At 42.7% G+C, this 24,030-nt stretch overlaps 1 protein-coding gene across 3 annotated transcripts in view; it reads right to left on the bottom strand.

Annotated features, from left to right (window-relative positions):
* The window catches only part of VPS13D (vacuolar protein sorting 13 homolog D), a gene marked incomplete at its 5' end in the record, with an annotated part of 242,440 nt that extends 219,000 nt beyond the window's left edge, over positions 1–23,440 (bottom strand). For all 3 annotated transcript variants that reach the window (XM_079697300.1, XM_079697301.1, XM_079697302.1), the window contains 13 exons: positions 1,011–1,141; positions 2,234–2,413; positions 3,496–3,697; positions 3,838–3,939; positions 6,171–6,339; positions 7,172–7,272; positions 7,690–7,860; positions 9,072–9,176; positions 11,887–12,003; positions 15,070–15,150; positions 15,248–15,438; positions 17,460–17,537; positions 23,344–23,440. In XM_079697300.1, coding sequence (XP_079553426.1) covers positions 1,011–1,141; positions 2,234–2,413; positions 3,496–3,697; positions 3,838–3,939; positions 6,171–6,339; positions 7,172–7,272; positions 7,690–7,860; positions 9,072–9,176; positions 11,887–12,003; positions 15,070–15,150; positions 15,248–15,438; positions 17,460–17,537; positions 23,344–23,440 — 1,725 coding nt within the window. The remainder of the gene's footprint in view (positions 1–1,010; positions 1,142–2,233; positions 2,414–3,495; positions 3,698–3,837; positions 3,940–6,170; positions 6,340–7,171; positions 7,273–7,689; positions 7,861–9,071; positions 9,177–11,886; positions 12,004–15,069; positions 15,151–15,247; positions 15,439–17,459; positions 17,538–23,343) is intronic.
* Positions 23,441–24,030: the final 590 nt, after the last annotated feature.

The raw sequence follows: 24,030 nt of genomic DNA, 5'->3' as shown, positions 1-24,030 counted from the left end.
CTCTGCACTCAGCACACTTTCATGTCACTGCTCAACAAGGACTGAGTGTGTACAGCTTTTCACACTTTCACTCTGACCACCCACACTCTCCCCAGGGCCCCATGACAAAACATTATGGGAAGAATAAGGGGCTAAAGATTCAACTCTTCTGGGCTTCCCTGGTGGCGCAGTGGTTGAGAATCCGCCCACCAATGCAGGGCTCGAACATGGGTTCGAGCCCTGGCCCGGGAAGATTCCACATGCCATGGAGCAACTAAGCCCGTGCGCCACAACAACTGAGCCTGCGCTCTAGAGCCCGTGAGCCACAACTACTGAGCTCACGTGTCACAACTACTGAAGCTCGCACGCCTAGCGCCCATGCTCTGCAACAAAGAGAAGCCACCGCAATGAGAAGCCCACACACCGCAACGAAGAGTAGCCCACGCTCGCAGCAACTAGAGAAAGCCCACACGCAGCAACGAAGACCCAATGCAGCCAAAAATAAACAAATAAATTTATTTAAAAAAAAAAAGATTCAACTCTTCTGACCATCTTTTTGCCAACTTAGTAAGATCAAAGATCTTCTAGTCTAAAAAGAATATTATATACATAAAAAATTACACCTGTAGAGAAAACTTGTGGTGGTTCTTTTATAACTCTGGAAACATGAGACATCCTATCAGTGACTGAGGGTCAGAATGAATGAAAATCACTGTCGGATACAAAGCACATTCAACATTGACCTTGAAATGCAGAAAATAGTGGTGCTGATGGCATTTTCTTCCAAATCAGAGGAACTATTCCAAGGTGGCTATAACACAGGGAGGGAAGAAGGCACTGCAATAAATCTCACCAACAAGTGCTCTCTGACAAATTCAAAAAACGTATCTACCTCCAATTTGATTTTGATCAGCCTGTCTCAAAATGATCAAATGTCAGAATGAATCAAGTTAATACTACTTTCGTTGCCTAAAACAGACCACAATTCACCAACACCCTGGATGAATCAGCCATCCCACTGCTGTACGTACTGGATTAGGGAAGACCAGAAGAGGAAATATAGTCCCTTCTGTGGCCAGGTCTCGAAGAAACAGTCCACCCAACCGGACAGAAAGCAAGGAGGAGTTTCTTCGAGGAAGAGATTCTGCTAGAAGTTTTACACCTACAGAAAATAAATGTTAAGAGTTATACTATGCCATCATAGCCTTAATTATTTTAAAAGTATAAGATAGAATATTTTACAGAGGACTATCAGATATCATGAACTATTTCTCCTTGAAATTCGAACAAAATAATCCTATCTACATATTACATGTCTATCTATATAAATCTATAAGGAGTATTAGAAGTTTCCCAACAGAATGAATTTTAAACAGAGCACTTTACAATTAAATTCAAGCAACCTGCCAGTTCACACTAAGTTTATGATTTCTCAGCGCTCAAGATTATAAAGTCAAAAACAAACTGGATTTTTTTTTTGGTCATTTGCCTTTAAACTATTGACAAGCCACAGATAACTGGCTATTTTATGAACTGCAATAAATCTGTTTGTGAGAAGAGAAAACCAACATCTGGGTATTTATTTACATACCTTTAATTCAAATTGAGAAAAAGAAGTCAAATACAGTCGATCTTCATTATTTGCAGACTTCATATTTACAAATTCGCCGATTCACTAAAATTTATTTGTAACCCCAAAATAATACTCACGGTGCTCTGCGGACATATGCAGAGCAGCCAAAAATTCGAGTCACCTGAAGTGCGTGTTCCCAGCTGAAGCTGAACATGGCAATGCTCTGCCTTCTTGTTTCAGCTCATACAAGTGCCCTTGTGTGGTCTATTTAGTGCCAGTTTTTTGCATTTTTGTGCTGTTTCTTGGTGATTTCGCTGTTTAAAAGGGTCCCCAAGCACAGTGCTGAAGCGCTGTGCCTTACAGAGGAAATACATGTAGTAGATAAGCTTCACTCAGGCATGAGTTACACGCTGCTGGCCGTGAGTTCAATTAATGAATCAACAACATATATTAAATAAGGTGTCTTTAAACACACACACTCATAGGACAAGGTTATGTACTGATCCGTTGACAAATGTGATGACCACAGGCTTGCAGGCACCTAACCTTGTGTTTCCCCTCGGAGCCTAGATTCAGTATTCACACAACTTTCTGGAACATAACTACGGCAAATAATGAGACTCAAGTGGACACTAGTGCCCAGAGAGATACAGAGCATCAGGTGGCTCTCTGGGGCAATACCTGAAAACTCAAGCTGCATGAAAGCGCTTTGATTCATCTGGGCAGCTCCCTGCTCCTGGTGCAGCAGAGTCACGGTCCCTCGCTGTAGCTGTAAGTTCAGTTTGGCAAAGACATGGTCTCGCTTTGTGTACGTGTTCATACAAGAGGCGTCTGCAGTGGGATCAAAAAACTCCTCGGAGCCTAAATGTGAGGAAGAAAAGACTTTAAGAAAACACATGGGAAAATTTAAAAAGCACTGATCACAGTCATTATGACATTACTTAACTATCTTCCCCTTTTAGGGAAGAACTCCAAAGTCATGGGTGACTGTTTTATTCACCAATGTGAAACGACCCTAACTGTTTTATAAGGGCCCTGATCAACTTACTGTCAAATGAGGGACGATGCCAAATTCATCATAAAGTACAGTATAAGGCAGCACTGCCCAATGCAGTGCACTGTCCTACACTGCACTGTCCTACACAGTGGCCACTAACCACAAGTGGCTTTGAGCACTGTGGCTCATGTGGCAAGTCAACTGAGGAAGTGAATTTTTTATTTTAGTTTAATAAATTTAAAAAGCCATTTGTGACTACAGCTACCATACTGGACAGCCTGGGTGTAAAGGGTGGTTCGGGATTGGTATTCAAGCCTCGGAGTTTAAAACTTTTGAACTTGTTCAGATTTAATTCTCTTACAATCACTGCCACTCAGATCAATCTGAAACCATATTAATATTCAAATTCAGTAATGGAGTTGCAAACAAGTATCTCTTGAAACTTCCTCTCTCTGACTCCATGAACATGAGACAAACTGTTACTAATGTCTTTTTTTTTTTTTTTTGGCTGTGTTGGGTCTCTGCACACAGGCTTTCTCTAGTTGCAGTAAGCGGGGGCTACTCTTCGTTGTAGTGCACAGGTTTCTCACTGAGGTGGCTTCTCTTTGTTGCAGAGCACAGGCTCTAGGCATGTGGGCTTCAGTAGTTGCAGCATGCAGGCTTCAGTAGTTGTGGCACGTGGGCTCTGGAGCACAGGCTCAGTAGTCGTGGCGCATGGGCTTAGCTGCTCAGCAGCATGTGGGATCTTCCAGGACCAGGGATCGAACCCGTGTCTCCTGCACTGGCAGGTGGACTTTTAACCACTGCACTACCAGGGAAGTCCTTCTACTTTTTTTTCTATTTGAAATATACCATGGGCCATTTCACAAATAACAGATGAATTATGAACCAAGGGTCTCCTTTCACTATAGCCAAGAAGGGCAAGTAAAGGCCAGGCCTGCCTTACCCAGGATCTCCTCAGGAGTCCAGTGTTCGTGCTGCTCCGCAGTCAGGCCCTCGACTGGTTTCCCTTCAGGGCTCTGCTGCCCATACCAGCCGCCCCAGCCAGGAAACCAGGACTGAAGGTACTGCAGCATCCCACTGCCTCCACTGGGTTCTGGGTCTCCAGGAGACTCTCCCGGAGAATACAGCTGAGGCTCTCGTAAGCTCTGTGTCAATCAAAAATGAGCACGTATGAGTACTCGAAGACAGAAACAGGAAGTGATACACCGCTGCTTATTCTGTCTGCCCACAGAGGCACTCAGAGCCTACTGGGTCAGAACGCATCTTCTCACAGAGGATTTCCTACCTCTGCCAGTTCTTCCTGTTTGTGAAATCGTTCATGAACCAGTTCACGCAAAACCTTCAATTCCTCAAAGCTCTGTTCCTCTTCAATCCGACACACTTCCTCCTGTTTGGGTGAAAACAAACAAAACAGGTATTATAGCTCCAGAGAAAACGGGACACCTTCACGAACTAGTCCAGTACTGTGAAGGAACCCAACTGGCCTCCAATGTTTCCCAACATTTCGAAGGCCAAGAAACAATGAAGATAAACAGTTAATTCCATAATTGCTATGTTTCTGGTTTAAAAAGCTTTTCCATATAACGCTAATAGATTCTACCTGGTCTCTGAGATGAGACTAATGGTAAGTACAGAGGGAGCAGACACAGTACTGAGTTGAAAATGGGAAATGAAGAACATGTGCTGCCAGAGTATCCCATCTTTGCACAGCAATGGCGGTTTACAAAGTGCCTTCACATGCGTTGCCTCAGTTGATTCAAGTTGGTGGCCAGTTATCATTCTTCCCACTTCAGATGAGGAAACTGAGGACCAGGTTTACAGAGTACATGTGTAGGCCTCCAGCTCCTTTATGTTTCATATGGGACATTACCAAGGAAGTGGACATTTTCATTTGTTTCATGCTAATTAGGAAAGAACAGTGGTGGCCAGCTACATGCAAAGATGCAAAAGAAAGCAGAGGTAGCTATCCTAAGCTGTTTTCTTATACGCTATGATTAAGAAAGGATATTATAGGGCTTCCCTGGTGGCGCAGTGGTTGAGAGTCCGCCTGCCAATGCAGGGGACACGGGTTCGTGCCCCAGTCCGGGAAGATCCCACATGTCGCGGAGCGGCTAGGCCCGTGAGCCATGGCCGCTGAGCCTGCGCGTCCGGAGCCTGTGCTCCACAACGGGAGAGGCCACAACAGTAAGAGGCCCGCGTACCACAAATAAATTAATTAATTAATTTTTTTAAAAAAGAAAGGATATTACATGTGTTTACTTGCTCACCTCAGTTGTAATTTAGATTTTTCTCTCCCTCCGTGTCTTTGCCTGTGCCTTTAAGAAAACCATCCAAAACAAAAGGTCTGGTTTATTCCATCCTTTTCATAAGGTTTCTATGTCAGTAACCATGCCTGACACTGGTGAAAAAAGCACTAGCAAATTGAGTGGGTCATGCCCGGGGTGCAGCAGAAGAGGTGAAAACACCCAGGGGTTCAGCACTGCCACTGGTTACCACAGTGGGGTGCTCTCATAGGCTGAATGTGTCCCCCCAAAATTCATATGTTGAAGTCCTAACCCCCAGTGTGATGGGGTTTGAAGGTGGGGCCCATGGGAGGTGAACAGGTTTAGATGAGGGGATGAGGATGGAACCATCATGATGGGATTAGTTGCCTTATAAGAAGGGGAAGGCAGACACGTCTCTCTCTACCCAGGAAAGGCCAAGTGAGCACACAGTGAGAAGGCGGCTGCCCACAAGCCAGGAGGTTGGTCTTCCCCAAGAACCGAATCTGCCAGCACCTTGATCATGGACTTTTCAAGCCTCCAGAATTGTTAAGAAATAAATGTCTATTGTTTAAGCCCCTCAGTCTGTGGCATGTTGTTATAGCAGCCCAAGCTAAGACAGGTGCTAAAGGGAAGCTTAGAAGGATTTACTAAAGAAAGAGTGAATTAAGAGATAGTACGCAAGCCAAAATACCGGAAACAGTCTAAACTGCTATTATAAAAACTGATGCTCACAAAACCGAAACAAATCAAGGAGGAAACACTCCCTACGGCCTTCCCCCAGGAGACAGAGGCAGACAGACTAGAGCCCGGAGGGAGCTTCACACCAGGGCTCCAGGACTGCTGGTTCTAAGGGTCTCTGGTCCTGCAGGTAGCTAAAACAGAAGCTTGCCTTCACCCCTACTTCACACCCTCGGCCTAGCCTCTACCTCCAAAACCCTAAGGTCAATCAAGTCGATTGGGATTAGGGAAAATGTGGGCCAAAGTCTACAGAGATTAATTATAGACTTCGTAGAAAAAGAATTAGGATCAGGTGTTGAAGAGACCTGAGTGACTAGATGGAATGTCTCTCTGGGCCCCGCACAGAGAGCTGGGGGGGCGGGGAGTGGGTAGGCCTGGCAGGACCACGGCCCCTTTATCTTCCTCCCACCCCATGGCCCGGCTCTCCTCAAGCAACAGAAGGTGGAAGATGCTTCCTGCCAAGGCAAAGCTGGGCCTTCAAGAAGCTCTCACCCTAATAAGACCGACTTTATCCTGTAAAACTATGATCCCGAACAAAGGCTTTATTTCTTCACCTTTGAGAGACATCCTTACCCTCTGATTGGAGATGAGAAATGAGAGACAACAGCCTCCTCACCTTGTCATCTGCAGACAGCAAGCCTCCTTTCAACTTGGTAAAGTACTTGTCAGTGTAGGACACGGCATCGCGGGCCCGACGCAACAGGAAGTCCCATGTGCAGCGCGTCCTCTGCTCCCGGATCTCATGCAGGTTGGCGTTCAAAGCAAAGTACCACCACTCTCGGCAGCTGAAACAGTTCATAACCATCTAGTTGCTTACAATAAAAACGATGAAAACGCTATTGACCCAGAGCAATCCACAACACACCACTCCCCTTCTGAGACATCTCTTCTCTTGTCAGCCATCTGTTTATGCCTCAAATTCAAATAATATTAGGCTAACCTCAACATATGGGGAAAGTTAATCTACTGGATCCTCAGTTTATGCACCGATTATAATACATTACTCAATTGGTCTGAATCACCCATAACATCAGCCCCTACCACAGAAAATCAAGTGGTGGCTATACAGTAAACACCCTCGTAAGATAATCAGCAAGGATTTGACTATGAAAGATTTTAAATGGAATATTTCAAGGAAGACTGGAAATACACAGCATCTAAAAAAAGTTTTAATATATTGACTCGTCAAGTTTAGCACATCTACATAAAAAAGATTTATTTTTGCTATAGATGTTATCAAGTGTACTATATAAATGCTGACCAAACAACTTAGGAGAAAAGACACAGGGAAGTAGGTTCAAGAGTGCTGCAAAGTATTTACCACCCAATCAGAGCCCACCAGAGCAACGCCAGTCTCCTTACTAAATGAGGCCGAGAGGGCCTTCTGAATTCCACTACACTCGACCTAAGAGTAAACCCACTACACCAAAGAGATCCACAGAAGCATGTCAATGATGATAAACAACAGAAATGGCATGTTAAAGCCCAGAAAAGTCGACTGTACTTTTATTTCCAACCATGTGTAAAAGACAGTGAGGCATATTTCTAATCTAGGTACAAAAGAAGAACATGCTAGAAAATGCATTTCAGACACAACACTTAACTGACAAGCCTTACTTCTCAGATACGGCCACTTTGGGTTTCCATTTTCGGAACTTCAACTGCCTCTCCTTTCGTTCCAGCTCCTTGAGGAATTCCATGATTTGCCGGTATTGCAACTTTTTATTAGAGGTTAAGAGACACTAGGTTAGAATTGGTTTGTTTCTTTTGCTCAGTTAAGACATATACGTCACAGGAACAAGTCACATTAGTCAACCCACTGAGCTGAAATCCACTGCAAACTGCAAGACTAAACTCCAGCACCAAGTGTCAATGTCTCTCTGAACCGTCAGTAAAGTACGTAAATGTACTGTCTCTCTTGTACTCTTTGTTCAGCACTTAAAATATCAAATCAAAACTAACCTGAGACCCACCCAATCCGACTGTATAAAGACAGTGGGCTCTGCAACCACCACAGCCTGGTCTCATGCACACTTCCTTTCCCACGAGGGGACCTCGAAGTATCCAGACCCTTCTATCAACACACCTCCTTCACCCCAGTTACCAGTCCGATAGTTCAGGGAGAAACAGGGAACCTGAGAGAGTTTCAAGGGAATGGTCTCCAGATGAATATCACATTCAATACGGGGAGTGTGCCGAGACCTCAGAGGCTCTTTAGAGCAGTTTCTCTTCAGAAGAGCAGACGCGCACACGGGCTCCAAGATGTAGTGATGATTTCGACTCTCCTTGCTCTTGTCCATGGCCTCCTGAGTGTCACAAGAATGGCTGTCATCATAGCAAATGTTTTCAGGATCAAGTCACCTGTTGGAATGTTGTCTAATCTACAGCATATTATATCAGAATCCAAAAGCACGATAAAACTGGGAATCTAAAGCTCTTTAGCATTTTAAAATTTTTATTTATATTTCTTACAGGTAGTACGTTAGGTAATACATTCACGTGGTTTAAAATTTAAAAGGCAAAAAAAGTGCAACCTCTCCTTCCTACTCCCATCCTCCAGCCACCCAGTTACCCTACTCACAGGCAACCAATGACACCAGTTTCTTCTGTACTCCACCAGAAGCATTCTGTACAGTCAGACAAATGCTAATTTTCTGGTTTTTTAAACCATTCTTACACAAATGGCATATATGCTCTTTTATCTTGGTTTTTTAAACTTAATACTGTATCTTAGAGACTATTATGTATTCATCATAAAAATCTTTGCCTTTATTTTTATAGCTGTATACTCTTCTACTGTATGGACGCACAGTATTTATTTAATCAAATTAGCAAAACAAAAACCATTCTCCACAATAGCATGCAAGCCAAAGATAATGGTGGTTGAGGGACATATGAGTCCTTTTTCTCCATTTCACTTAAACCACCTACAATTTCTTTATAAAAAGATTAAACTGAGTTTTTTTAAATATCCTTCACAAACAGTAATACTTTATATCCAATGATTTATAATGACTTTCTGAGTATTTCTTAAAGGAATGCCACCGAAGGTGAAATTTCAACATAAAATGTTGTAAGAAAGCTCTTCTTTAAGAACCAGATCTGGTGCTTCATTCATTAAAAATCTGGATGCTTAGTACACTGGTGGCTAAGAGAGTGGAGAATGCTAATATGTTAAGTGCATGCAATGGAATACCATGTAATAGTCAGAAGCAATGAATCAGAAGTATAAGCAGCAATACTGATCAATCTTAAAAACAGAGATTTAAGTGAAAAAAAGCAAACAAAGAAATCAATAATACACTATAAATGTAAAACGTACACAAATCCCTATATATTGTTCAGAGTTACAGACATAGCAAGTACCTCAAGCATACATACTCGAGAGCGAATGCCTATGCAGGGAGAGGGCGTGGGAACGGGAACAGAGACGCAGAGAACAAAACCTTATGTGGCAGCGATACTACACCACTTTACTGCCGTGCTGTGTTATAACAAAGCCCTGCCACAATCATACCTGTAACTCCACCTGAGGCAAATCCCCCAGTAAAGTGCAATCGACATCCCAATAGATGCTAAACTCTGCCACATCTAACTGCTTTTTCCGCATTAATTTCTGTACCTGAGGGGAAGACAGGGAAGAAAACAAGATGATTCTTTATTCACAAATTTATCCATTCATTCAACAGGCCATTTGTGAAGAATCATGCACCGGGTGCTTTGCATGGTGCTGAGGATACAAAACTGAATGAAAACATGGTTACAGAGTTCAGAATCTAACTAACTGGAAATACAAACATGCAAATAATTTTAATTAAGCAGAGGGAAGCAGAGGAAGAATATATGAGATGCCACAAGCAAACAAAGAGAAAATGTCACTGTGCAGATGAATATCAAAAGATGTGTACGTTTCAGACAAAGGGTGGGAGGGAGGGACTGGGACACATTTCAAGGAGTGGGGCCAACGACACCAAAGGCCTGACAGCTGCAGAGGGCGGCAAGCACATCTGTGTAACTGCAGCACTGTGCTCAGGGATGGGGCAGTATCAGCTCACGTGTGTGGACACACATTTCAAGTGAGGAGCTAGTTAAGTGTTGAGAAAAGCAGGTTGGAACGTTACTAGGTGTACTAGGTTGAATAGTATCCCCCGCACTCCCCAAAATTCAGGTCATCCCAGAACCTGTGAATGAGACCTTACTTGGAAATAGGGTCTTTGCAGATGTAATCAAATTAAAATGAGGTCATACTGGATTGGGGTGGGCCCTAATCTAATCACTGGTGTCCTTATAAGAAGAGAAAACAGACACATGGGGAAGAAGGCCATACGAAGATGGAGGTGGAGACTGGAGTGATGTATCCACAAGCCAAGGAACACCAAGGCATCCACCGGAAGCAAGGAGACAGGCATGGGACAGGCCCTCCCTCAGAGCCTCCGGGGCAAACCAACCCTACCAACACCTTGATTTTGGACTCAGGCCTCCAGAACTAAGGAAAATAAATCTCTGTTGTTTTAAGCCATCTAGTTTGTGGTGATTTATTATCATAGCCCTAGGAAACAAATACAATAAGAAGTTTGTCATATTAAGGAGTTTGGATGTCATACTTGAAGGGACTTGGAACCACTGAGGGTTTTGATGCAGGCATGCACACCAGGACCCGGTATGGATTTTAGAAACAGAACTCTAGCAACAGTGCAAAGTGGAGCTTCCCCCTATGGAGTCATGGGTGTGTCAAGATAATGAGCAAGTTTATAGGATCGAGTTACATTTAGGAATACAGCGACCCTTGAACAACATGGGAGTTAGGGGCGCCAACCCTCCGCGAAGTGGAAAATCCACGTATAACTTTATAGTCAGCCCTCCGTATTCGAGGTACTACATCCAAGGATCATGTAATACTATGGTATGTATTTAGTGAAAGAAATCTGCGTCTAAGTGGACCTGCACAGTTCAAACCCATGTTGTTCAAGGGTCCACTGTATTTGGTTACTCTGAGCTAAGCACCTCCAGCCCCAAGCAGCCACATCCATTTGCCCCAGTGTCCTGTACAAATACCATGATCTTTCTCTGTGTGCCATGACGTGGGAAAGGTTGAGAAGCACTGGCACAGAACGAATCAAGAGCCTAGGATGGAAGCAAGGAGGTCACGGAAGTCAGGATTTTATTGAGCAAAAGGCAGAAGCTGGCAGGATCCTGAACTCAGACAGTCGCAGTGAGGATAAGCGTAAGAGCCACATTTGAGACATTTTACGGGAAAAACTGGCAGGACGTTGTGACCAAATGGATATGGAAACTGAGGAATAAGAAGTGAAGGGATGAGCACAGGCTTCTAGGGACTAGCGTCATGGGTAAGAACACGTGCTCTGAAGCAGGGTTGGCAAACCTGTTCTGTAAAGGGCCAGAGAGCAAATATTTAGGCTTTGGGGGCCATTCGTTCTCTGCTGCAGCTACTCAGTTCTGCCACTGCAGCACAAAAGCAGCCTTAACAACATGTAAATGAATGGGCGTGGCAGTGATCCACTAAATCTTAATTTACAAAAATAGGCGGGGCAGATTTGGCCCCCAGGCCACAGTTTGCCAACCCCTGATCTACAGCCGGTGCACCTGAGTTCTAGACCCGACCCCCCACCACTCACTCATCCTTCTGCTCCTCAGGTCCTCGGCTGTAGTGCAAGGGTAACAGTGGTGATTACTGGGAATTCAATGAGATAAGCCATGTGAAGCACTCAGAGCAGTGCCTGGCACATAAAAGGGCTCTAACGATGTCAGCTTTCATATGAGTGTTTGTAACATTCAGTAACATGTTAGAGAATGAAGGAAAACAGTTGGTTTCAGGGGAGTGAAATGGGCAGGTGGAATATAATGGGATCATTTTGATTATAAGGAGCCTAAATACCACAGAGGCATCCCACAGGTAGTTAGAGACCTTGAATCTGAAGGTCAGAAGAGGGGTGGAGAATGGCCCTTCGAGATGCGGGCGCCATCGGCAAATATTCCCAGGCGGCTGCTGAAACTATGAAACAGAATGAGCGTACCCCGAGAGTGCATGTAATGTAAGAAGAAAATCAAAGATAAGATCCTTTCTGCACCTCAGTTTCTTCGTGTACAAAATGTGCCAACGTCTAATGGATGAATTAAATAAGAACAGGTCAGAAGAAATTAACTGTTTCCCTATTTCAGCAAATGAGACAAGAGACATCCACACCCTCCAAAGAACATGGAGAAGAAGATTGTGATCTCATTTACCTAACACAAAAGGACACAAGGCAGAGCCCTAAATGCTCCAGATCGAGTGCTTTCTTCCCGGGTTACAGTCGTTATTTCATACTCACAGGCTCGTTCACAGCATTCTGCATGGACACATTCTTAATGCAGACGCCAAACGCAAAAGGATGGGAAGGATTGGTAACACCATCTTCAAAGCGCAAATGGACATCTTGAATTTTTAACTGCAGCAGGGGAAAAAAACACATTTAGACAACTGCTGCAGGTTGTTGCACAACAGACAACTGTTGCACATTTAGACATTCAGCTGCAGGCTGAATACCACAGGCAGGAGTTTACTTAAGTAAACCACAGCAGGCATTTTACACAAACGCATAGCTTATGTCACACACACACCTGATAATCTAAGTTCCTCAGAGATTTATAATCACAAACTGGACATGAATGACACTTCTTTGTGATCAGTGCCTTCTCAAGAAGAGAATTACAATACTTTCATCAAATCGTTTCAGAAAACACCTTAAACACTGAAATAAAGTAGTGCCATTGTATCTAGATAACTGGCCCTCCCTCTCTTATGATATCTTAATCTTGCCTCTGTGTCCTCAAACCTGGACACAGGCACACCAGCAGGGCATCTCCATTTTGACCTTATTTATTTCCCCTTGCCCCTACAGTGGGGCTACAGAAAAAGGTCTCTGCTTCAATGAATTAAAAAATAATAACAGAGGGCTTCCCTGGTGGCACAGTGGTTGGGAGTCCGCCTGCCGATGCAGGGGACACGGGTTCGTGCCCCGGTCTGGGAAGATCCCACATGCCGCGGAGCAGCTGGGCCCGTGAGCCATGGCCCCTGAGCCTGCACGTCCGGAGCCTGTGCTCCGCAACGGGAGAGGCCACAGCAGTGAGAGTCCCGCATACCGCAAAAAAAAAAAATAATAATAATAACAGAAAGTGAAAAGACAACCCATAGAATGCGAGAAAATATTTGCAAATCATATATCTGATGACAAGGGACTAAAATCCAGGATATATAAAGAACTCTTACAACTCAATAGTTAAAAATAAATAAATACATTTTTTAAATGGAAATGGGATTTGGACAGACATTTCTCCAAAAGATATACAAATGGCCAATAAGCACATGAAAAGATGCTCAACAACATTAACCATTAAGGAAACGCAAATCAAAACCACACTGAGATTTCAGTTCATACCCACTAATATGGCCATTATTAAAAGACAGACAATAACAAATACTAATCAGGATGTGGAAAAACTGAAATGTTCACACATTACTGGTAAAGCTGTAAAACAGTTCCTCAAAAAATTTAATATATAGTTACCATATGACTCAACAATTCCACTCTTAGGCATATACTCAAGAGAACTGAAAACATACGTTCACACAAAACCATACACATGACTGTTTATAGCAGCAATATTCCTTATAGCCAAAAAGTGGAAACAACCCAAATGTCCATCAACTGACAAACGGATAAACAAAATGTGGTCTATCCTGAGAACTGAAAAAACTCTAGGTATGAGCACTCCATTCAAATGCCTACCCTAAGAGACCTGACCAAATTTTAATGCAGGCTTCTAGCAGCCTAAGGCTGAGTCCCCAGGACATTCCATCCCCTTCCTGAGTTCCCATCTAGAAAAGCTCAGGGCTGTGTGTTCTAGCCGATGCCTGACAAGAGCACACCCGACACCCTTCTTAGAGCATTTACCAAAAAGGGCTTCCAACTGCGAACCCTTTCTCTGTCCCTATGCGATGTGTCTCCTACAACTCAGGGACCTAAAAGCCACTCCCTGGAAATGGAATCCTCAGGAAGGACGGGGCCTCCGTCTCCCCTCTCTCTGGGAGGACAGAAGCCCAGCTAGCAGACACAGCTGGCCTAATCATATCTACACTGACCAACCCTTTGTAATTTTTCACCTGAGCCCTCTCCCCACCCCCACCCCGCCCCCATTGTCCCTTCACAAGGCCTGGTCACCTCTGTACAAACTGGAATGGAGTTCTGCTCCTTCCCCTACTGTCAGAAGTCACTGAATAAAGTCTGTTTTCACCACTTTAACGTCACTCCAGCTTTTTTTATCTTTGGCAATCCATACAATGGAATATATTATTCAGTCATAAAAAGAGTAAAGTCCTGATACATGCCACAACATGGATGAACCTTGAAAGCATTATGCTAAAAGGCCAGGACAGCCCCATTGATGTGAAATGTCCAGACTAGGCAAATCCACAAAGTAGATTAGTGGTTGTAGGGGGCTGGAGGGAGAGCGGAATTGGAAGTGGCTACTAGCTGGGTACGATGAAAATGTTCTGGAATTAGACAGTGGTGATCGATGCCCAACTTTGTAAATATACCAAAAACACTAGACTGTACACTTTAAATGTGTGGACTTTATGGTATGTGAACTAAATCTCAATAAAGCTATTATTAAAAATAAAATAAAAATAACGAGGAATTTTTTTAAAAGTCAATGACAGCTAAAATAAATAAATAACTGCCTGGAAAAGAATTCAAAGCAGTCACCTCAAATGTACTGATCTTTTCCCCCAATGTTATCAAAGTTATGAATCCAGCAACCTCAGGCTGTATTTTGGGGGGAAGTGGGACACCTTAAAAACATGTGGCCTGTGTCACTTTGGTACTGCAAGAAAACCCTGGAGGTAATTAAGTATGGGCTAACACTTACGACACACTGAAAATTAGTGTGAACCCTGCTCTAGTTTTTGAGGACAAACAAAACAATAATTAAAGCAGAAAACAGGGCCAACAGCCCTAGCACTGAAACTCATCAAACTGCCTCCAGACACATCAGTGAGAGTAAATATCTTACTGGGCTGTTCACAGTTCACTACAGAATCAACTGGAAACCACATCCAACCCCTCTCATTGTACAGATGAAGAAACTGAGACTAAGAGATTAAGTGATTTAGTCATGAAGACTCAGGTGACCTGGCTTCTTGGGAGGTAAATCCCTCAGCAAGTAGGGTTCCAATATTCGAAAAGAAAATGAAGTGAAATGTCAATGAAATGAAAACTCCTACTCACACTAACTGAAGCAAGAAAAACCTGTGTCTGCCCAGAGCTGGACTCGCTTGTCAGGTTTTCCCTCTGGCACTGCCTATGAAAAGGCACACATGAGCAATCAGCGCTCTCTGCAGACACCCTGTTATCAGTTAAACGCACAGGAAACAGCAACGACGGACGTGAAATGCACTTAAGCCTGAGCGATCCCTTCTGTGTTCATACTTTATAAAAGCCATTAGGACTTACTTCAATATTCTCCACAATTCTCGTAACTACCGAGGCAGTAACTGAATACCAGTAGGACTCCCCTTTCTGCTGGCGTTCGTTCTACAAAGGAAAGAGCCAGTGTTAGCAGAATCTAGTGCTTTGCTCATTTCAAGTCTCACCACCACCGCTCTCATGGACAAAAGGATTTCTGCCTTGCCTTCCACTTTTCCTCCAGGGCTTGAAGGAGAGCTTTCTTGCGTTCCCTTTCCAACAGCTTCTCCTTTTCATCATTGAAATCCTGTATTTTTTCAGGGGCTCCAATTAAGTGAAGGCTGGAGATAGAGATCACCCAAGGGTCCACATGGGGGCGATAGAAGGGAATCTGAAGGGTTACCTTCCCAATTAAGCCTGCGAAAAGGAAAGTCTTGTTAACTGTCTGCACACATTTTTAAATTCTATTTTTCTGTATTCTAGTTTTCTTTAAGGAGTATTATTACCATTTACCTTTTAATTTAAGAAAACAAGCAGCAAGTTTTCGTACATGTGAAACAAACATTAGTGGGCTGAGATCTGTAAGAACGAGGCATAATAAAGCAGAAGATGGAAAAAGGTCAGTGTAACTTTTTCACATCTAATGCAACATCTCCCTCTGGAAACTACCTCTTCCCCAACAGGACTACATCGTAAACTTCCTCGGGGTGTCTTTTCTTCCCATGGCACCTGTACTAGCCCGTGGGCACACACTCATCTCTTGTTCATTATTAATTAGCTGGTTGATAGGTACTTATTGGGAGTTATCAGACTCAGCAATATGTCCAATCTTGAACACAGCAACCGAAACGTAGGTCACGGTGCAGTGGTACTCTATCGAGAAAGAATTCCGATTCTTCATGAGAACTCGGGCTGATGGGAAAGCTAAATGGCCTGGGAGAATTGTGACACTTATTTCCCAAGTTCTACCATTTCTCAAAGATCCACACAGCCCAACTAACAGTCTACCTCTGAAAGCAACACATGTTATCAGACTGTTATCATTACTGTCTAAGATCTAGAATTCGAGCAGGATCGATCTGTTATATTTAAGATAACAGAGTATCATTAACACCAAATGATCAACTGTGTAATCCAGTAACAGATGCAGAAATCTTACAACAAATAATGAAAAAATATTTTAATTTTGACTTTAGAAAAATGAAAGTAAGTTTTTTACATTTAATAAAATTTATATTATAACTGAAACCATACACCAATTTTCACAACAAAGAATTTTAACAATAATTAGTGTACAGTTGCAATTCTAACCTAAATTAATTGGGAGGACACTTATATGACAGCAAAATATAACTTCTGTTACATTTTATTTTTGCAGAACAAGCATAAAAAGGGTCACTTTTGCCAAAATATTAGAAAACATCAATTTTCCCTAAGAGCCTCTCTTAATCCTTTGATAGTCAAATAAGAACTCTCTTGAAAGTATCCACCGTTTTATCATTCTTGAGAGTTTCTTTCAGATTCTAACTTGTCGGTGCCTTTGCTTATGATTCTGGCAGTTCACCTATGACTTGAATTGACTTCAAGAAAGCCTAAATCTCTTGCAAGATTTCTATTTTATTTCACCTAGCAACTGATTTGCATTGTACTTGCACTTTATTGTAATATAAGTACCCTCAAAAAAAGGGAAAGACTGACTGATATCAACAGGCTTGTTCAATGACGAGCAGTGTCTAAAGAGGGACTAATTTTATAAGTGGTCACTTAATAGAGAATATTTTTATTCTGTGATAATTCTTGTTTCCTTACCAAATCCAGTAACTGCAAAACTCCGATAATAATTGCAAACATCGACTGAGTGTGCCGGGCACTGTTCTAGTCATTTTAATGCATTAACTCAGGTATTCCTCTCAACAAACCTATGATACAGGTACTAGTATTATCCCATCCTAAGATGAGGATGCACACACAGAGTGGTTAGGGAACCTCCCCAAGGTCACACAGCCAGAAAATGGCAGATATGGAATAGAAACCCAAGCATACTGTTCCAGAGCCCACCTTTCATTCAATAGAGTAAACTGTCTCTTAGTAATATGAATCCTCTGAAAATAAGAACCCCCTGTATCTAGGATGGAAATTCTCAGACTTCAGTAAACATAAGAATCACCTGGGGTGCTTATTAAAGATGCAGGTTCAACAACACTCCCTCAGAGACTCTGATTTCAGTAAGTCTGGGGGCCACCTGACCTCCCCACCACCACCCCCAAGATCATCCTGATACTAGCGGCCTAGAGACCACACTTGAAGACTGATCTAAACTCTACCCTTCCAACCCTGCCTCTTCCTGGTCCAACAGAGCCAAACTCAAGGGCTCTCAGTTTTCACATCCCAATCGATAAAAGACTCAAAACTGCCTCCCGCCCCCTTGTTCCACATACCAGCTTTGACTTCAAATGGTAATTCCAGTTCTTTCAAGGCATCTTTCTTTAAAGGCAAGTTTTCTAATTCAACAGCACCTAAAAAATAAAAATAACATAACATGTTCATCCAACAAATGCAGCAGTTGCCTGTTGTGTGCAAATCAATGAAGGGTAAAGGGAGAGTTTCACATCTAGGCCCAGGCTATACCAATGTGCATTCTCTGTACTAATTTCCCGATCAGCCCACTGACATGTAAATAACAGCTGAAGCTTACCAGCAGATGAAGGATTTAGGCAGGGATCTAACTCTAATGAGCCAGATAGTAAATATTTCAGGACTTATAGTGTCTACTGTATATTCTCCTTTTGTTTTGTTTTGTTTCTTTACAAGCCTTTAAAAATGGAAAAGCCATTCTCAGCTAGCAGGGGGATGTGGCCAGTTGGCCGGTTTACAGACCCCTAGTTTAGGCTACTATTCCACCAGAGGACCATTAACATCTGAATCACCTAGGATGAAATGCAGGCTCCTGGGTCTGAAACAGAAATTTGCAATTTTTAACAAGCTCTCCTTACCCACCGCCCTCCCCCTCCCACAAAATGGGTGTACTCCATACCAGGTCAGAGAGCCCCTGTACAGTTGGTCATCAAGAGGAATTTATACTCTCTCTGCACCCTCACTCGCAGGTGTAATAACCAGTCAGAGAGCAAAGGCATGAACAGGACCACTCCTGAAGGTCCTTTTCAGACCCAGTTTCTATAATTACTTAAATCCAAAAGCACAAGATGTCTCCAAAGCAGACTGAAGGATTGGTCACAAGGGTGCAGCTAGATCTCTCTCTCTCCCAGCTATGGAAATCAACCCTTTACACATACTGGGTTGGCCAAAAAGTGCATTCGGGTTTTTATGGAAGAAAACCCTCCCTGCGCCTAAGGCACTGTGCTGGCCACTGGGAATAAAAACAAAGGCAGGCAGGGTCCCCATCTTCAAAGTGCTGGGGAAACAGTCGTTTTATAAAGTTGTTCATCTGTGCAACACAAGTCAATTTCTGAGTCACTTAAATCTGTCTGAAATGTACTCTCAAGAACAGGGAGTACAGACAACAACCACCCAGCAACCATTAACTGGTAAGAGAACCCAGAAGAAAGGAAAGCAAGTCTTTTCCTCCAAAGACACACTAATACAAGAAACTTAATTATTTTCCCCTTTGAATGATTAAGACTTGTGCGTTACTGGCATCTAAAGAAGTATTCAAAGCTAGCATTTTGGCGGATTCATTGGCAAATGCACCCAACTTATTTTTCAGACTTTTGCAAGAACATCTATTCACATGGGGCTCCACTTACCATAAGACTAACCAAAAGGAGAAGTTAATAATCCCAGAGAGCCCGGAAACAACCCTATATCCACACTTGGGGAGAAAATGAGCATAACGGGGAAAAAACATGAGACACATTCCTTATCAGTTGAAGCCGACTTAAAGGGAGGAAAGCATATAACTTCTGAAGAGCAACATTTGCAATCTGAATCATTCGCCCTATTTTTCAATACCCAAATCTGTCACAAAGGCAGAGGGCCCCAGGTTTCCATGGCTGCTGTACAGAGTGGAGAAGTGGAAAGAACTGCAGGCAATCCATGCAATGAAAAATTAAAGAAGCTGAAGCACAGACAGCAAAGGAGGTGGTCTAGAAAGGAGAGGACACACGGGACAGAATGAGGGGAAATGGCAGCCTATAGCAAGTGAAAAACAAGGGAATCAGGGACTTCCCTGGTGGCCCAGTGGGTAAGACTCTGCGCTCCCAAGGCAGGGGGTCCGGGTTCAATCTCTGGCCGGGGAATTAGATCCCGCATGCATGCTGCAACTAAGAGTCCTCATGCCACAACTAAGAAGTCCAAATGCCACAACTGAAAAAAAAAAAAGATCCCGTGTGCCGCAACTAAGACCCAGCACAGCCAAAAATAAATAAATAAAAATAAATATTTTTTTAAAAAAGGTAATCAGGCAAAACACAGATCAAAGGCTTCCTACTTCCCCACCCACTCATATGTACCCACAACTGGCCCTGCCGGAAAAGGTCCCTCCAAGGGACCAGGCCACAAAGCACCCAGCATAGGTGAGCACCTTATAGATAATAATGTTTGTTGATTTCCAGACAGATAATTTGCAGACTCATTTATGGATGGCTCTCTCATCCAAAAATTCCTCACCTCAGGTTAACAAGAAATCTAGTCACCAGCTGAGGTGAATTTAGAGTAATACCTAATGACTACCCAATCCTCTTCCCTCAGCTCTAGGGAAGCCAACCTCATTTAGAGGGCCAACCTGAGGTTCAGAGTTTATTTAAAAAAAAAAAAAAAAAAAAGGAGGGGGAATCTAAATGTATGCATGTATGCCCATGGCCCAGAGTTCAGACTCCTTGACTCAACACTGGCAGCCGCTATCCTCTGGTCCCAAACCATCCCAAAGACACCCTGCAGGTTTCAGCCTTCTGCCTCTGCTCACACACCTCATTCTGCCTGGAATGTGGTCACCCAGCCTGGGCCATCTATCAAAATCCTGCTAAGACCCACTCAAAGCCACCCCCAGAATAGCTTTCTCAGGGTCCTCCAGACAAGATGAATGGCTCCCCTCCCACTGCATTATGCCTGTATCTCTAGTATAACAATGTAATACATACTGCCTTGTATTACTGTACACTTATCTCTGTCTCCAGGACTGGTTAATGGCTCTCTGAGGGCAGGGATTATAGAGGTGGAGCTGGGATGATGATGATGATGATGATGATGACGACGACGACGACGACGACGACGACGATGAGGAGGGGGGGAGGAGGGGGAGGGGGAGGGGGAGGGGGGAGGGGGAGGGGGGAGGGGAGGGGAGGGGAGGAGGGGGAGGAAGGGGGAGGGGGAGGGGAGGGGAGGGAGGAGGGGGGAGGGGGGAGGGGGAGGAGGGGGAAGATGAGGATGGCTATCATTCAGTGAGATCTTACTATGTCCCAAGCATTTCATATGCATTTCTTCATTTGATCCTCACAAAAATATGAGGAAATACTATTATTTTCTTCGTTTTTAAGATAAGAAAAATGAGGCTTAGAGGACAAGCAGTCTGCTTAAAAATCATAGATCTGGTCAGTGGTAGTACTAGAGTCCATACCAGACCTGTGTGGTCTCCGGCGGCAGGAGGGAGAGGGGGTGAAGAGGAGGCTTCCTAACTTGCTCACGGTCACAAACAGCTGTCACGTGGTGAAACCAGGGCTAGACCCTATGCCTGAGCTCCAAGTATTTCCTACTGTCTCCCCGTCTTGTATCATTCCATAACACAGAGCCTTACCCAAAGCAGCTGCTCAGCGAAAGTCTGTCGAATGACTGAACAAACGAAATGTTATACAAGTGCTATCTCTGTCCTTCCACCACTCATATGCTACTTTGCATTTTTATTGCTTTTAGAATGTGTGCACAATCTACCCGTGAAGTCCAACCAGCTAATCATATGTTGATGATCGTATGATGATGATAACTAACACTCACTGAGGACCAAGAACAGTATTAAGCTCTTTGAACCTACATTAATGTGTTTAGTTCTTAGAACCTTACGAGACAGTTAATATTACTTCCAACTTGCACAAAGGGAGACTAAAGCAATTTTAATATTTAATTTTCTATTTAATTCTTAGTAGAATTTGAGTAATTTAGTACTAAGGATGTAAAGTACAACATGATAAATATAGTTAACATATATGTTATATATGAAAGTTGAGAGTAAATCCGAAGAGTTCTCATCACAAGAAGAAATGTTTTTTCTATTTCTTTAATTTTGTATCTGTAGGAGATGATGGATGTTCACTAAACGTATTGTGATAATCATTTCATGATGTATGTAAGTCAAACCATTATACTGTATACCTTAAACTTACACAGTGCTCTATATCAATTATATCTCAATAAAACTGTCAGAAGAAGAAAAAAGAATTTGAGTAATTTACCCAAGTTACTGGTAAATGGAGGAACTGGGATTCAAACCCAGTCTGGCTACAAAATCCATACCCTTGACCACTATTTCAGTCTCCTTTGCATCTTCCAAAGCAACTGTAAATATCTGCAGACAGACTGAAATAACATTCTTATTCCCATCTAGTACCCTCTGCCCCCAAACACTGCTTAACTATGTCATCAAGATCAACAAAAAGTGTCAACTCCTTTACAAAGCCATTCTCTCAGTGCATTGCAATGCTCTAAAACTTTTCTGGCCAAGCATCGTGGTGTGCTTTGGAGCCATAAGGACGGAGTACCTAACTGACACAAGTTTTGAAAGAAAAAGCATTTTTCTATTCTGCAGAGAAACATTCCTCAAATTCCACAGGTTCATTAAAAGCCATAGAGAATAATTTTTAAGAAGAGATAAGCACAGAAAAGCAGTAGAAAGCTTCAGAGATACACACAGTTGTCCTTACAAGGTATGTTCTGTCTAAAATTGCTGAGATTAGAAATCTATTATTAGTATAGACTCCATGATTTATCAGGTACCACAAATTTCTATTTATTCATTTCTTTAGCAAAGATCCCTCTTCTGACCATACCACTCTTGAGAAAGACAGCTCTGTTATTAGCAATGTTGTTGCTAATCACAATGTTGCTCCTTCTAGGCCCTGTTACCTGCCCTGTACAACCTGCTTAGCTTCACAGTGTATCTGCAAACTTCAATAAGTGACCAAAGAGGTGAACCTGACACTACTATTGTACTTTGAACACAGCCCTGCCCTGACAATTGGTCACTTTCACTTTCCACTAAGTAGCTCCCTTCTAGGAAAGGGCAGAAGGAAAAGCGGAAGAACAGGAAAGAACCCACTTCTGTTTCCAAAGGAAGGAAGGGAGCGGGGACCGTGCTAGCTCGCCACCACCTATTGCTCCTAAACTCCACTGGTTTAGGTGGGTCAGAAAACCCCGGAGAATGCTGCTTCTGGGAAGAGAAAATCACTGCACCCTGTGCTCAGACTATACACACATCTGGATCACTGCTAGCCCCGCTAACCTGCCCTGGTCCACTTGTCAAAACTCATACTCCCAGGAAGCCCAGGAGGTTTCCACTGTATCTGAGGCCTCGTTTCCACTTTCTATGATTCTACATGTTTGCAAACTGACTTTATCTTCTTTCTCTAGATTTGTTAAAGGGTTCCATTTTGAGTTGAGCAAACAGAACTTAAATTAAAACAAGGAGAAGGAGAAGAAAGCCGCTTTCCAATCCCCACATCAAACCACTAGGCTGCATTTACACAGTATAGACCTGTAAAGGCTAAAATGTCTCAAGCTTTAGGTACGTTACTACTCAGCAAGACAAGAACTCAGAAATTCTGTTGGAAGACCCCACAGTAACGTATTTTAAAACTTCTACTGGGTGTCTATTACACACCAGCAGGATAGGAGCTTCAATGGTCACTCCACTTGATCCTTTTAGCAATGCTGTAAAGGTACATTACCCTCTTTTTCTAAAGAAACTGAGGCTCAGAATTTCAGTGACTTGTTCATGTAGCTAACAAGTAACCCAGCAGGATTTGAAGCCAAAGCCAATGCCATTGTCACTACCTCCTGGCTGCCTCCACAAAGATTCATAAAACTAAAAAATTAACTGGGGTAAAGCACAGTCACCAGTAGCATGGTCTTCTTTTTTATTTTCCTTTTAATATTTAACAGTCCCCTAAAATCTACAACAATCCAGCTATATACTTAAGTTACCCTGTAATAATAATCAGTGTCATATGGAAGAACATTATTTCCTTTTACACATATTTAATACAAAGCCATCTGTCCATCGGGGTTTATTATTCTCAATACAACAAAAAGAACATAAAAAATAGAAATGCAATCTGCAAAGCATATACTTCACCAAAAAGAGATACATGTACTCACCTTTCAGAAGTGCAACAGACAGCTGATCAGTGTTCAGGTTATTGACATATTTCCCCAGGTAGGTATTGAGAACCCAGGCTACAAGACCTTCCAACATGACTATAACCTCAAGACAAGGTGTTTAAAACTCATGGATTATTCTTTATTTCCCTCTCTCTCATGGTCACAGAAGAATCTATGAAAGAAAAAAAAAAAGGAAATGAACAGAAAAACCAGACAGTTTTTCCAAGCTGATATCCTACTCTACCTGCCCTGAAGGTGGCTGGATGCAAAGCACAGATTTAAGAAAAGATGGGGTGACCAATGTTCACTGCACCACTGTTTACAACAGCCAAGACATGGAAGCACCCTAAGTGTCCATCAACAGATGACTGGATAAAGCAGGTGTGGTATATATATATTTATATAATGGAATACTACTCAGCCATAAAAAAGAAGGAAATATTATTTGCAGCCACATGCATGGACCTAGAGACTATCAAACTAAGTGAAGTCAGACAGAGAAAGACAAATATTATATATCATTTATATGTGAAATCTGAAAAATAATACAAATGAATCTATATACAAACAAGAAACAGACTCACAGACATAGAAAACAAACTTATGGTTACTAAAGGGGGAAGAGGGGAGGGATAAATTAGGAGTATGGGATTAACAGACACACTAATATATATAAAATAGATA

This window comes from Hyperoodon ampullatus (assembly GCF_949752795.1).
Source record: "Hyperoodon ampullatus genome assembly, chromosome: 2".
Lineage (NCBI taxonomy): Eukaryota > Metazoa > Chordata > Mammalia > Artiodactyla > Ziphiidae > Hyperoodon > Hyperoodon ampullatus.
The sequence above is the reverse complement of the archived record's forward strand: the minus strand, read 5'-3'. Positions and strand labels throughout refer to the sequence as shown.